General features: G+C 37.4%; 1 protein-coding gene across 1 annotated transcript; it reads left to right on the top strand.

The window, feature by feature from the left end:
• Positions 1-5,233: 5,233 nt before the first annotated feature.
• On the top strand, positions 5,234-6,163 carry LOC115524084 (olfactory receptor 5K4-like). The gene has a single exon (XM_030330432.1). The coding sequence runs from the start codon at positions 5,234-5,236 to the stop codon at positions 6,161-6,163; it is 930 nt and encodes a 309-aa protein (XP_030186292.1).
• The last annotated feature ends 9,519 nt before the right edge of the window (positions 6,164-15,682 follow it).

The following is a 15,682-nucleotide window of genomic DNA, read 5'->3' as shown; positions in this document are numbered from 1 at the left end:
CTAGCTAAATATTGGGAAAATCCTTTTAAAAATTAGCAGTTAGTTTTTAAAACAAAGTGTCATGATTTTGTAAATGTACTGAAGGATACACTATTTCAACAAATGTGTATTTGCAAGGAAAGGAAAATCTGATACAAAACATGCCATGGGGTGGGGGAAGAGGAAGAGATGTAGATACAAAAAATGTTATCACAGAGGTCTGATAAGGCAATGAGTTACAGTGTGTGGTCAATAATTCTATATAATATAGTTAATTAAGATAATAATTGACAAATGTGCTTTTGATTTGGTGATTGGGAGATGAGTCTGATCTTGGTGAGAGATTGGTGTCATCAAAATAGAGGGGGCAGAAGCAGAACCAGTTACAACCTGAAACTCCTAACTCCTCTTCCTATCCTAGCATGCATCCAGACTGGCTGGATGCCCTGGCTTCCTCTCCATTCCTTAAATATGCCTATATTTTGAAACTTCCATGCTTTTACCTTTAATCATGATCCTCCTTCAGCCTAAAAAAACTTACAAAAATATTTTCTGTTTACTGAAATCTAATTTATCCTTCAAGAATCACACGAAATGTCATTTCTTTGAAATGTCTTCCCCTAGTCTTACAAGTTATGTTCTTCTTTGTGTTCCCATAAAACTCGCTTATAGTTCTATTTTGATATTTAACTTGGTCTGAGCTGTTCCATATACATTTGTGTAAGTTATTTTACTCTCTAAGTTGGTAGCTACATTAGGATTATTTCTTATTTATCTATGAAGCTTGCTTCCCAACCCTCGCCTGACTGTGAGCTACTCTCGACTCAATTCTGACCCAATGACTTGTTTATTATAGTAATCACTCTATACATGTTGAATTTAATTTAATTGAAATTTTTGCAACCAACTTAAGAAGCATTCTTTGAGGACCTATATTATCTGGAACTATAAGAGATGTGCAGTATGGAAAGTCAAAAAGAAAATCCCCCTGAGAATAAACAATTTTCATATGAGAACAGCTGGACAAATATACAAGGGAAACTTGGCTAAGAGCTCTTTGTGTTATAAAGACAATGAGCATTTTTGCAGATCAGAAAATTGAAGATGTCTTCATGCAGAGAATCAGAACTCCTATAAAGACTGAATAAGACTTGGACAGAGTAGGAGGTCAAAGAGGGCATTTTAGCAAAGAAGTCAATTCTGAGTAAATATTCTAAGTCAGGATGTAGCTCCAGTGCATCAATGAATAGAAAATTCATAAGTATGTCTCTGAAGATAAGAGTCTTAGAGGTGTATGGTAGAAAATAAAGTCATAGGTGATATAAACCCAGTCTATGGAGTCCTTGGAAGACTGAGACAAAAGACAAAGATTTGGTTTAGAGAGTAATGAACAGCTAAAAACATTTCCAGTCCATAAGAGCATATGCACAATAGAAAAAGATGGATATGGAAAACCAGTCAAAAAGTTCTCTTATGTGGGGTGCCTGGGTGGCTCAGTTGGTTAAATGTTCGACTCTTGATTTCGACTCAATTCATGATCTGACTGTCTTGAGATGGAGCCCCACATTAGGCTCCATGCAGTAGAGCCTGCTTAAGATTCTCTCCCTCCCTCTCTCTCTCCACTCCCCGACTCACACTCTCTCTTTCTCTCTCTGAAAAAAAAAAAAAGTTCTCTTACGTTGCATAAGTGAAATGAAACAACACAATGTCTGAGTTGTTTCAGAGAATGAATCTACAGCATTTGGTCAGATTCATCAAAGGGAATGAAGAAGATTGAAACCTTGGTTGATCACATCACATTTTTGCCTCTTTTCCACAAATCCAAATCTCTCTCCCAATCTTGGTTTAACTCCTACTTTGTCTATTATGTGATCAGCATGAATTTCTTTTCTCTTCACTACGGTTTTCAAGTAAAGAAGATTTGAGAGAAGGAGATCCTATGAAAAATCTACATTACACTTAGGCTGACTTGAGTGATGTCCATTTCATTTAACTGCAGAATCCCAAAGGATATCCATCTTTAATTGATGCCTTTTGGTTTATCTGTGTTTTGGGAACCATGTCTCTCAGGTTAAGAGTCTTTGCAGAAATAACCTGATGCTAATGCCAAGGAAATCCCTTTAGAACCAATGTAAAACTTTAACTTTGCCCTAAGGCTAACATAATTATTGTCACCAACCTACTGGTAGAGTGTCACATATCTTTGTAATCTATTCCCAAATGTTTTAAAGAGCAAGGTTTTTATTCTTAATTTCTCTAATAACAAATATCACATGGCCAATCGGCTACTATAAAATGTTTGTCAGTGAACTCAAAATATGAGAACTGATTTCTAATGTATTTAAAATATTAAAATGCAGAAATATGCATTTCCCTAAAATATGTCAGCATTTTAATTTGTGATGCATGTTTATCTACTTAATAATTTTTTGGTTTGTCTCTTAATTGAAGATACTATGGAAAGCCATAATAAGACACAGTACAGTGGACCCTTATGACCTATCCTGACTTCTAAAGTATCATTGTGTTACCAATAAATATACAGGTAAGGCTATAAATGACTCTGTAATATAATTCTGGGAGATAGAATAAAATTGATTTCTAATTCAGTAGCATAATTTACATTTTAAACTAGGGAGATAAAATGAATTTTCATTATTACTCTAATTCAGTATCTTCTCTATAAAATAGTGATTATCAAAAACTAAACCAGATTCCATGTAGTGATTTACCAGTAGATGTTGCTAAAATAATGATAAAAAGCTGCCTTTGAATATTTTTACTAAGTTTTTCCAAAACACTATAATTGTGAAATTTTTTTGCAGTGTTATAGACCTAAAACATAAAAGGCAACTTATTTTATTCATTTGATTATAACTCCTTAGTGATAAAATTCCAGAAAACCTTACCATACCAAGTGAGCAAATAGAAAAATAGTATAGTAAATTTAGTGTAGCAAAGGATAAGAACTAGAAAAAAAGGCTAACCAAGTATATATGTTTTTAAAACAATATACTTTGAAAAACCTACAGGCTGTTCTCCAAAATTATCTATCTGAAAAATGATGAGGACAAAGACTTTCAGCCATCTTTGGAAGAAAAGAAAAATAATTTTAGCATTATTTAAAATGCATGTTTCTGATAATATCATGGTTGCTAAACTATAATAAGTATAAATTTAGTGATCATTGAATTTTAATAAATCTATAGTGGATTAAATCATGAGTTTATAAACACAAATAATCATATAATAAATGTAAAATCTTCACAGAATTCACAAAAACAACAACATTAGTTCTTACAGAAGTATAAAAGGATAAAAGATAGGTATTTATCATAAGGAATATAAACATTGTGAATGGAAACTTGATAACCAAATCTCATAATGTTAGACATGCATGTAAAACACTTAAAACTAGACAGTACTAGGATAAATGGATAATTAAAAAATAGTAACTTCTTGGAGGAATGTGTCATGCCAATATAGGAATAGAATGTAGAACACGTTGAAACAAACATAAAAACAGTATCAAAATTAACTTGTGAAGAAAAATTTTAAATGTCCTATATTCTTACCCAGTCTTAAAGGATGAATAGGTATTGCCTTAAAATGTCTCTTGGTAAGCTCATCTGTGAAGAAATACTAAGCTAGAGAAACCATTTTTAAGTTTGTATTTATTTTTTTAGAGAGAGAGTGAGTGCACATGAGCAGGCAGGGGAAGGGCAGAAAGAGAGGGAGACTCAGCGTGGAGAGTGACATGGGCTTGAACTCATGACAGTGAGATCATGATCTGAACTGAAATCAAACGTCAGAACTGAAATCAAACCGTCAGAAATCAAACTGACTGAACCACCTAGGTGCTCCAAGAAGCCATTTTTAAAATCCACTGTGAGTCTGTGAGGTTTTAAAAATAATACATTTAGACATTTAAAATATCTAAAGTAATTTATTTCCAACATCATATCAATTCCATAGTATCTAAAATATGTTTATTTTTTCTTTCCTTGGAGAAAAAGATACCATTAGAAAATGTCTTCTAATTTTAGAAATGCCAAATTATATATACTGTCTAGGAATTTGTACATTATCATTGGATAATTTATGCAGAAAAAGCCTTTCTGTCCTGAGAGTTCACACTGGACATTTTTAGATGATCCCTGTGTACACAATCTGTGATACTTTTTTTCTCACAGACTTAACCTAGTGTGCATGTGCTAGTTTGTAGGAAACAGTATAGGATGATTTAAAAAGAGCTTCTTTCCATTTTATATATGTGTACCACATCTTCTTAATCCATTCATCACTTGATGGGCATTTGGTCTCTTTCCATAATTTGGCCATTGTTGACAGTGCTGCTATAAACATTAGGGTGCATGTACCCCTTCAAATCAGCATTTTTGGGGGCGCCTGGGTGGCGCAGTCGGTTGAGCGTCCGACTTCAGCCAGGTCACGATCTTGCGGTCCGGGAGTTCGAGCCCCGCGTCGGGCTCTGGGCTGATGGCTCAGAGCCTGGAGCCTGTTTCCGACTCTGTGTCTCCCTCTCTCTCTGCCCCTCCCCCGTTCATGCTCTGTCTCTCTCTGTCTCAAAAATAAATAAACGTTGAAAAAAAAATCAGCATTTTTGTATCCTTCGGATAAATTCCTAGTAGTGTAATTGCTGTGTCATAGGGTAATTCTATTTTTAATTTTTTGAGGAACCTCCACACTGTTTTCCAGAGTGGCTGCACCAGTTTGCATTCCCACCAACAGTGTAATAGGTTCTCCCCTTTCTCCCACATCCTCGCCAACATCTGTTGTTTCCTGAGTTGTTAATTTGACAGATACTATATAATTACACTCATATGTGGAATCTGAGAAACTTAACAGATGAACATAGGGGAAGGGAAGGAAAAATAAGATAAAAGCAGAGAGGAAGGCAAACCATCAGAGAGTTAAATACAGAGAAAAAACTGAGGGTTGATGGAGGTAGGGGGATGGGGGAAATGGGTGATGGGCATTAACGAGTGTACTTTTTGGGATGAGCACTGGGTGTCATACGTAAGAGATAAATCACTGGGTTCTATTCCTGAAGCCAAGACTATACTGTATGTTAACTAACTTGAGAATAAAAAATAATAAAATAAGATAAAATAAAATAAAATAAAATAAAATAGCTTCTTTCTTTTTGTATATGGGGAAATTAGAGGGAAGAATAAACACATCTAATTTAGAATTTCATTTCTTTACAACTTCTATCTCAGCTGAAAAGCCAGGAATGGCTAACGAAAATAACTCTTTGACAACTGAGTTTATCCTCATAGGATTTACAGATCATCCAGTGCTGAAGATTCTCCTGTTTTTGGTGTTCTTTGCCATCTATCTAATCACCATGGTGGGAAATCTTGGCCTGGTGGCATTGATTTCTATGGAGCATCGTCTTCACACACCAATGTACATCTTTCTGGGCAACTTGGCTCTAATGGATTCCTGTTGTTCCTGTGCCATCATCCCCAAGATGTTAGAGAACTTCTTTTCTGAGGGAAAAATGATTTCCCTTTATGAATGCATGGCACAATTTTATTTTCTCTGCCTTGCTGAAACTGCAAATTGCTTTCTTCTGGCAACAATGGCTTATGATCGCTATGTGGCCATTTGCAGCCCACTACAGTACCATACCATGATGTCAAAGAAACTCTGTATTCAGATGACAATAGGGACCTTCATAGCTAGTAACCTGCATTCCATGATCCATGTAGGGCTTCTATTAAGGTTAACTTTCTGCAGGTCTAATCAAATTGACCACTTTTTTTGTGATATTCTTCCACTCTATAGACTCTCCTGTACTGACCCTTATATCAACGAACTAATGATCTATATTTTTTCAATGCCAATTCAAATCTTCACCATTGCCACTGTCTTGTTCTCTTATATTTGCATCCTTTTCACAATTTTTAAAATGACATCAAAAGAGGGGCGAGGTAAAGCCTTTTCTACCTGTGCATCCCACTTTCTATCTGTCTCAATATTCTACATTTGTCTTCTCATGTATTTTAGACCATTTGAAGAAGGGGATAAAGACATACCAGTGGCAATTTTTTATACAATTGTAATTCCTTTATTAAATCCTTTTATTTATAGCTTAAGAAATAAGGAAGTGATAAATGGTCTTAAAAAATGTATGAAGAATTATAATATTGTTAAATAAACTTCATCTTCTATGGAAAACTGATTTTAATTCATTAAACTGTTTTATAGGAAAGGGACAAAGAGAAAGTTGTATTTATATGAAATACTAATCTCTAAATCATTAGACTGTGTTTGCTAAAAGATATATAAATGTAATTTCAAAGTTGTCTGGCATTATCTTACTGAAAATTCCACAATTACCAGAGTAAATCAGGAGAAAATCCAATAGTAACTTTCATTACCAATTGTTATTACTCTCACTGAATTGTGTCAGGCTATTGTTCCAAACCATAATAAATAAACATAACATCAAGTTTAAGTGTCTAAATGTATAGAACAGTCACCTTTATTCATCTTGTCTAGTTAATGGAGGACATTATATCTGATCCTATGTAGAATGTTTGAAATATTAAAAATTTCCTGGCAGGAGAATAAAATATGAATTGCTATTCAGAAAAATGACCTTGGAGATACATGTAGGTTAGTCTGGGGGGAGAGAGGCTAGAAGCAAACTAATTGTAGTCGTGTATATTTAAAATAATGAAGTTTGATCTAGAAGAAGACTCCAAGAATGGGAAAAAATGGAATGAGAAGGAACACACATATAGTCACATATACATTTTGTAGAACAGTTAACGATGAATTATAACAAGTTGGCTATAACAGATTAAGATCTACTTTAATTTTTTAGTATAATTAAGATTCTTTATTTTTTATTTTTTAAAATTTTTTTTTCAACGTTTATTTATTTTTGGGACAGAGAGAGACAGAGCACGAACGGGGGAGGGGCAGAGAGAGAGGGAGACACAGAATCGGAAACAGGCTCCAGGCTCTGAGCCATCAGCCCAGAGCCTGACGCGGGGCTCGAACTCCCGGACCGCAAGATCGTGACCTGGCTGAAGTCGGACGCTTAACCGACTGTGCCACCCAGGCGCCCCAGTTCTTTATTTTTTTAAAGAATAAATCATGTTATGTATTATGGAATATAGAATAGCAATTTACATCTCTCTGAGATGGAGATGTGCATATAAGAAGTTTGTTGGAGTGGAGGAGTGGCCAAGATGGCAGAACAGCATGGAAGTTTTTTTGTGTGTCTCTAGTCCCTGAGATGCAGCCAGATCAACACTAAACCATCTTGCATGCCTATAAAACTGATTTGAGGATTAACACAACAATCTGCACAACCTGAACCACAGAACACAGCAGGTACATGGGGCAGATAGGTAAACTAGGGGAGAGAAAAGCCAGGGAGGGCAGGGAGCTGTTTTTGCTTGTACAGAGAGGATGGAGACAGGGGGAGAGGGGGAAATATGGGGAAAAACACCCCCCAAAAGCAGCTGGAGAGAAAGTAGAAAAGTGGAAACAACCCCAGGGACTGAACTAAAAAGGGAGAAAGGAGAGAGTTTAACTTCCATTAAGACTCTGTAAACAGGGGGAATGCAGAATCTGGAACTTCACAGCTCCATACTTGGCAGTGCTCTGGTGGGAGGGGCGAATCCCCAGGAGTAGAGTGAAGTCTGGGGGTCTTTAGGCCACACAGGGAGAGGCAGTTCCCTTGCTGGGAAGACATCTGGTAGAGGCTGTGTGTGCCACCCCCCCCGCCCCCACCACAGGCAAAGACCCCAGGGGACCCAGGAAAACAACCACATTTGCTGGTCATTAAGGGTGAAGCCTGGTGCCAGATGTGTGTTGCGATGTTCCATAATCCCTGAACACAACTGTGTTCACCTTTTCTGGGGCAGGCTGACACCCAGCCACAGTCTCTGGGCATCAGCAGTGGCATGGTCCCGTGAACATTCCTGGGTGCAGCAGGCACCTGGCCATTGCTCAGTGAGACCCTCCTACAGAGGGGTAGAGCAGGTCAAAGCCACAGTCCCTCAGAAGTAAGGGGTCAGGAAAAACAGGTGAATCTAAGATAAAATTCAGGAGGGAGGTGCTGCCTGGGGTTGGTTATGGACAGTGTAGGAGTGGGGAGTGGACAGAAGCCAGAGACAAGGGATGGGTGTGTGATTACTGATCAGGGAGAACAAAGTTCCAATACTAGAGACTGGATAGCTGGGTGACGCAGTTTTCACTGCTCCCACGCATGCACATACACACCTACAAGCGCCACAACAATCCACCCCAGTCAGCTAAGCAGCGCCATCTAGTGGAGAACAGAGATGTTATACTAAGCCCCACCTAACTGGGCCAACCTTGCTCTTTAGGAATACCACAAGTCTCTCCACCTGCTTAGTTTACGGACTATAAAGTGCTTCTTAGTTGACTTCTAGGGGAAACCAATGTAATTTCAATCGTATTTCGGTCTGTTCACAGGTCCATCTATTCAATTTCTTTTTCTTTTCTTATTCTTCAATACAGAAAGAGAAAAAAAGTATTTTTATTTTCAATTTTTATTAAAATATTTTTCTTTAATTTTTTTCTACTATATTTTTTACTTTTCTGTAAATTTTTCAAATTCTATTTTATTTCAATCATTTCATTTTATTCTATTTCATTGTATTCATTTTTTCAAATTTTCAAACGTTTCCTTTTTTTTTCCTTTTCTTATAGTTCCCTTTTTTCTAATCTATGAAGCTCCTTTCAACAACCAGACCAAAAACACCCAGGATCTAGCATCATTTATTTTATTTTTTGTGTGATTTGTTTTTAATTTTTTTTACTTTATTAATTCCTTTTCTTCCTTCAAAATGATGAAATGAAAGAAACACCCCTAAAGAAAGAACAGGAAGAAATGACAGCAAAGGACTTAATCAATACAGATACAAGCAAGACGTCTGAACCAGAATTTAGAATCACAATAAAAAGAATAGTAGCTGGGGTTGAAAATAGATTAGAATCCCTTTCTGTGGAGATAAAAGAAGTAAAAGCTAGTCAGGATGAAATAAAAAATGCTATAACTGAGTTGCAATCTAGAATGGATGCCACGGTGGCAAGGATGAATGAGGCAGAACAGTGAGTCAGCAATATAGAGGGCAAACTTATGGAGAATAGTGAAGCAGAAAAAAAGAGGGAGACTAAGGCAAAAGAACGTAATTTAAGAATTAGAGAAATCAGTGACTCATTAAAAAGGAAAAATATCAGAATCATAGGGGTACCAGAAGATGAAAAGAAAGAAAAAGGGTTAGTAGCATTATGTGTGCAAATCATAGTGGAAAACTTTCCTAACCTGGGGAAAGACAGAAACATCAAAATCCAGGAAGCACAGAGGACCCCTATTATATTCAACAAAAACCATCAACAAGGCATATCATAGTCAAATTCACAAAATACTCAGGAAACAATCATGAAAGCAGCAAGGAGAAAAAAGTCCTTAACCTGCAAGGGAAAACAGATCAGGTTTGCAGACCTATCCACAGAAACTTGGCAGGCTGAAACAGAAAAATATGCAACCAAGAATTCTTGATCTAGTAAGGTTGTCTGTCATTCAAAATAGAAGGAGAGATAAAGTTTCCCAGACAAACAAAAATTAAAGGAGTTTGTGACCACTAAACCAGCTCTGCAAGAAATTTTAAGGGGGACTCTCTGAGGGGAGGAAAGATGGGAAGAAAAAAAAAAGACCAAAAGCAACAAAGACTGGAAAGGACCAGAGAACACCACCAGAAACTCCAACACTACAGGCAACACAATGGCAATAAGTTCATATCTTTCAGTACTCACTCTAAACGACAATGGACTAAATGCTCCAATCAAAGACATAGGGTAACAGAATGGATAAGAAAACAAGATCCATCTATATGCTGTTTACAAGAGACTCACTTTATTTTTTTTTTAATTTTTTTTTTTTTACATTTTTTTTTCAACGTTTATTTATTTTGGGACAGAGAGAGACAGAGCATGAATGGGGGAGGGGCAGAGAGAGAGGGAGACACAGAATCGGAAACAGGCTCCAGGCTCTGAGCCATCAGCCCAGAGCCTGACGCGGGGCTCGAACTCCCGGACCGCGAGATCGTGACCTGGCTGAAGTCAGACGCTTAACCGACTGCGCCACCCAGGCGCCCCTTTTTAATTTTTTTTAATGTGTATTTATTTTGGGGACAGAGAGAGACAGAGCATGAATGGGGGAAGGGGCAGAAAGAGAGGGAGACACAGAATCGGAAGCAGGCTCCAGGCTCTGAGCCATCAGCCCAGAGCCTGACGCGGGGCTCAAACTCACAGACCGCGAGATCGTGACCTGGCTGAAGTTGGACGCTTAACCGACTGAGCCACCCAGGCGTCCCAAGAGACTCACTTTAGACCTAAATACACCTTCAGATTGAAAGGGGATGGAGAACCATCTATCATGCTAATAGAATGATGGTTGCCAAAAGAAATATGAGGTAGCCATACTTATATCAGACAATCTAGACTTTAAAATAAAGACTGTAACAAGAGATGAAGGGCATTATATCATAATTAAGGAGTCTATCCACTAAGATCTAATAATTGTAAACATTAATGCTCCAAATGTGCTAACACCCAAATATATAAATCAATTAATCACAAACATAAAGAAACACATTGATAATAATACCATAATAGTAGGGGACTTCAACACCTCACTTACAACAATGGACAGATCGTCTAAACAGAAAATCAACAAGGACACAATGGATTTGAATGACACACTGGACTGGATGGATTTAATGGATATATTCAGAACATTTCACCCTAAAGTAACAGAATACACATTCTTCTCAAGTGCACATGGAACGTTCTCCAGAACAGATCACATATTGGGACATAAATCAGCCCTCAGCAAGTACAAAAAGATTGAGATCATAACATGCATATTTTCAGAACACAACGCTATGAAACTCAAAATCAACCATAAGAAAAAATGTGGAAAGATAACAAATACTTGGAGACTAAAGACCATCCTACTAAAGAATGAATGGGCTAACCAAAAAGTTAAAGAGGAAATTAAAAAGCACATGGAAGCCAATGAAAATGATAACACCACAGCCCAAAACCTCTGGGATACAGCAAAGGCAGTCAGAAGAGGGAAGTATATAGCAATCCAGGCCCTCCTAAAGAAGGAAGAAAGGTCTCAGATACACGATCTAAACTTACACCTTGAAGAGCTGGGAAAAGAACAGCAAATAAAGCCTAAAACCAGCAGAAGACAGGAAATAATAAAGATTAAAGCAGAAATCAATGCTATCAAAACCAAAAAAAAAAACAAAAAACAATAGAACAGATCAATGAAACCAGAAGTTGGTTCTTCGAAAGAATTAACAAAATTGATAAACCCCTAGCCAGTTTGATCAAAAAGAAAAAGGAAAGAATCCACATAAATAAAATTAAGAATGAAAGAGAAGAGATCACAACCAACACATCAGAAATACAAACAATAAGAGAATATTATGAGCAATTATATGCCAATAAAATGGGCAATCTGGAAGAAATGGACAAATTCCTAGAAACATATACACTACCAAAATGAAACAGGAAGAAATAGAAAATCTGAACAGACCACAACCAGTAAAGAAATTGAGTTAGTAATCAAAAATCTCCCAAAAAACAAGAGTCTAGGGCTAGATAGCTTTCCAGGGGAATTCTACCAAACATTTAAGGAAGAGTTAACACCTATTCTCTTGAAGCTGTTACAAAAAACAGAAATGGAAGGAAAAATTTCAAACTCTATGAAACCAACATTATCTTGATCCCAAAACCAGACAAAGACCCCCCTAAAAAGCAGAACTATAGACCAATTTCCCTGATGAAAATGGATCTTCAACAAGATTTTTGAACAAAAATTTTCAACAAGATATTAGCCACCTGGATCCAACAATACATTAAAACAAATTATTCACCACGACCAAATGAAATTTATATGTGGGATGCAGGGCTGGTTCGATATCCACAAAACAATCAATGTGATACACTACATCAATAAAAGAAAGGACAAGAACCACATGATCCTCTCAATAGATGCAGAGAAAGCATTTGACAAAATACAACATCCTTTCTTGATAAAAACCCTCAAGAAAGTAAGGATAGAAGGAGCATACCTCGAGATCCTAAAAGCCATATATGAACGATCCAATGCTAATATCATCCTCAATGGGGAAAAACTGAGAGCTTCCCCCCTAAGGTCAGGAACAAGACAGGGATGTCCACTCTCGCCACTGTTATTCAACATAGTATTGCAAGTCTTAGCCTCAGCAATCAGACAACACAAAGAAATAAAAGGCATCCAAATTGGCCAAGAGGAGGTCAAACTTTCACTCTTCACAGATGACATGATAGTCTTTATGGAAAACCCACAAGATTCCACCAAAGAACTGCTAGAACTGATCCTGAATTCAGCAAAGTCGCAGGATATAAAATCAGTGCACAGAAGTTGGTTGCATTCCCATATACCAATAATGAAGCAACAGACAGAGAAATCAAGGAATTGATCCCATCTACAATTGCACCAAAACCCTCAAAATACCTAGGAATAAATCTAACCGAAGAGGTGAAAAATCTATACACTGAAAACTATAGAAAGATTGTGAAAGAAATTGAAGACACAAAAAATGGAAAAAAATCCATGCTCCTGAATAGGAAGAACAAATATTGTTAAAATGTCAATACTACCCAAAGCAATCTACATATTCAATACAATACCTATCAAAATAACATCAGCATTTTTCACAGAACTAGAACAAACTATCCTAAAATTTGTATGGAACCAGGAAAGACCCCAAAAAGCCAAAGCAATCTTGAAAAAGAAAACCAAACCTGGAGGCATCATAATCCCAGACTTCAAGCTGTATTACAAAGCTATAATCAAGACAGTATGGGACTGGCATAAAAACAGACACTCAGAAAAATGGAACAGAATAGAGAACCCAGAAATGGACCCACAAACATATGACCCACAAACATCTTTGACAAAGCAGGAAAGAATATCCAATGGAATAAAGACAGTCTCTTCAGCAAATGGTGCTGGGAAAACTGGACAGAGACATGCAGAAAAATGAATCTGGACCACTTTCTTACACCATACACAAAAACAAAATCAAAATTGATGAAAGACCTAAACATAAGACAGGAAGCCATCAAAATCCTAGAGGAGAAAGCAGATAAAAACCTCTTTGACCTTGGCCACAGCAACTTCTTACTCAATACATCTCCAGAGGCAAGGGAAACAAAAGCAAAAATGAACTACTGGGACCTCATAAAAGTAAAAAGCTTCTGCACAGTAAAGAAACAATCAGCAAAACTAAAAGGCAACCAACGGAATGGGAGAAGATATTTGCAAATGATATATCAGATAAAGGGTTAGTATCCAAAATCCATAAAGAACTTATCACACTCAACACCCAAAAAACAAATAATCCAGTGAAGAAATGGGCAAAAGACATGAAATAGACAATTCTCCAATGAAGACATCCAGATTGCCAACCGACACATGAAAAAATGCTCAACATCACTCATCATCAGGGAAATACAAATCAAAACCACAATGATATAACACTACACATCTGTCAGAATGGCTAACATTAACAACTCAGGAAACAACAGATGTTGGTGAGGATGTGGAGAAAGAGGATCTCTTTTGCACTGCTGGTAGGGATGCAAACTGATGCAGCCACTCTGGAAAACAGTATGGAGGTTCCTTAAAACATTAAAAATAGAACTACCCTACGACCCAGCAATTGCACTAGTAGGTATTTATCTAAGGGATACAGGTATGCTGTTTTGAAGGGGCACATGCACCCCAATGTTTATAGCATCACTATCAACAATAGCCAAATTATGGAAAGAGCCCAAACATCCATCGATGGATGAATGGATAAAGAAGACATGGTATATATATATATACACACACACACACACACATATACATACATACATAGTGGAGTATTATTCAGCAGTCAAAAAGAATGAAATATTGCCATTTGCAACTACATGGATGGAACTAGAGGGTATTATGCTAAGTGAAATTAGTCAGTCAGAGAAAGACAAATATCATATGACTTCGCTCAGATGAGGACTTTAAGATACGAAACAGATGAACATAAGGGAAGGGAAGGGAAGCAAAAATAATATAAAAACAGGGAGGGAGACACAACATAGGGGACAAAAATATGGAGAACAAACAGAGGGTTGCTGGAGGGGTTGTGGGAGGGGGGATGGGCTAAACGGGTAAGGGGCATTACGGAATCTACTCCTGAAATCATTGTTGCACTATATACTAACTAACTTGGATGTAAATTTAAAAAATAAATAAATTATCTTTTAAAAAAGCAGTTTGTTGGAGAATGTTCTCAGGCTCAATAATTATTTATGGGAGTGAAGGGAGTAAGACTGGGCAGAAGGATAGGTTGCCTAGAGTCACAACAAAAACCTCAGCCAATCTGGTGGAGAAGAGGGGGTTTGGAATATCCCTTCAAAGTTCTCATGCCTAAGACAGGGACATTAAATTTATACTTTCCATGGAACAGTCATTAAATGTAGGCTGCCTCCAAGTAAGGCACATGACCTTCCTAAGACCATTACCTTAAGCTAAGGATACTTCCTGAATAAGGATTCAGCTAAGAACTATCAGCTACTGGCACTCTTACTGCTGGGGAAATACATTGAATCTGGGCTGTGAACCACAGATCCATTACTGGCCACCTTTTATACTGTTCAAAGCTGCTTATTTCTTATAATCAATTCTGGGGAAAGAACCACCAGTATTTGGGTCTTTTTCTTGTCCTGGAGACTCTTACAAGGTGAAGGTTAATGGGACACCTGCAGTTCCCACTGTTGCAGCTGGTCTCATGCCCACACTAATGTCCATCTTCTACCTCTTGATTTCCTTAACCTTTGCCTAATACCTCTACTGTTCCTAATATGGCAGGATGATTCAGAATCAGATCACCAGGGAATCTGAGCCTTTCACACGATGTCTTTTTCAGTTCTGGTTGTTGTATTTGTGTATTTACTGTCAAATTGAACAAGGAAGTACCAACAGATGCCTATGGACCACCTCAATGCCAAACATATTTTTCCTGCTCCCACTTCATAATAGCAGCCTTATCTCTTCCTGATAACAGGGTCAATTACTCCTATAATCTTAATGGACTCCTTTTCTTGCCTGTTAGTCTCTTGGAAAAAAAAGAATCTAAAGTGACTGGGTAGGGAGCTGAAACTATTCTGTATAATGGGATTCTTGTCACATTCTCTGGTAAGAACATATAAGAACATATCGCCTCTGAGAACCAGGCCCTCTAAACCCATACAGCTCAGAGATGAGGAAACAAAATGCAAATTCCTCAAGCAGATAACTTGAGGAGGTCCTGGACTGAGGTATTCAACCTACTGCGGACATGACAACATATAGTGGTCACTAATTTCTCATGGAAAGTGAACCTTGGAGGACACAGTCTTGACATCTTAATTATATCTTTGAAAGGTCATGTCATCAACTCATTAAGCCAGCAGCTTCTGGGTGATTTGAAATAGAACAGAACCAGTGTGTCAGTCACTGTCCAGTACCACACCTTCTTTACTGCAACCTAGATTTCTTGGTCCAATGCAATGCATGCACCATTCTACCAGCCCCAGAGAGTGATTCTTC

Source organism: Lynx canadensis, chromosome C2 (genome assembly GCF_007474595.2).
Source record: "Lynx canadensis isolate LIC74 chromosome C2, mLynCan4.pri.v2, whole genome shotgun sequence".
Classification (NCBI taxonomy): domain Eukaryota; kingdom Metazoa; phylum Chordata; class Mammalia; order Carnivora; family Felidae; genus Lynx; species Lynx canadensis.
The sequence above is the reverse complement of the archived record's forward strand: the minus strand, read 5'-3'. Positions and strand labels throughout refer to the sequence as shown.

Coding starts and splice junctions, on each gene's coding strand:
- LOC115524084 (XM_030330432.1), top strand. CDS start 5,234: ATGGCTAACGAAAATAACTCTTTGACAACTGAGTTTATCCTCATAGGA.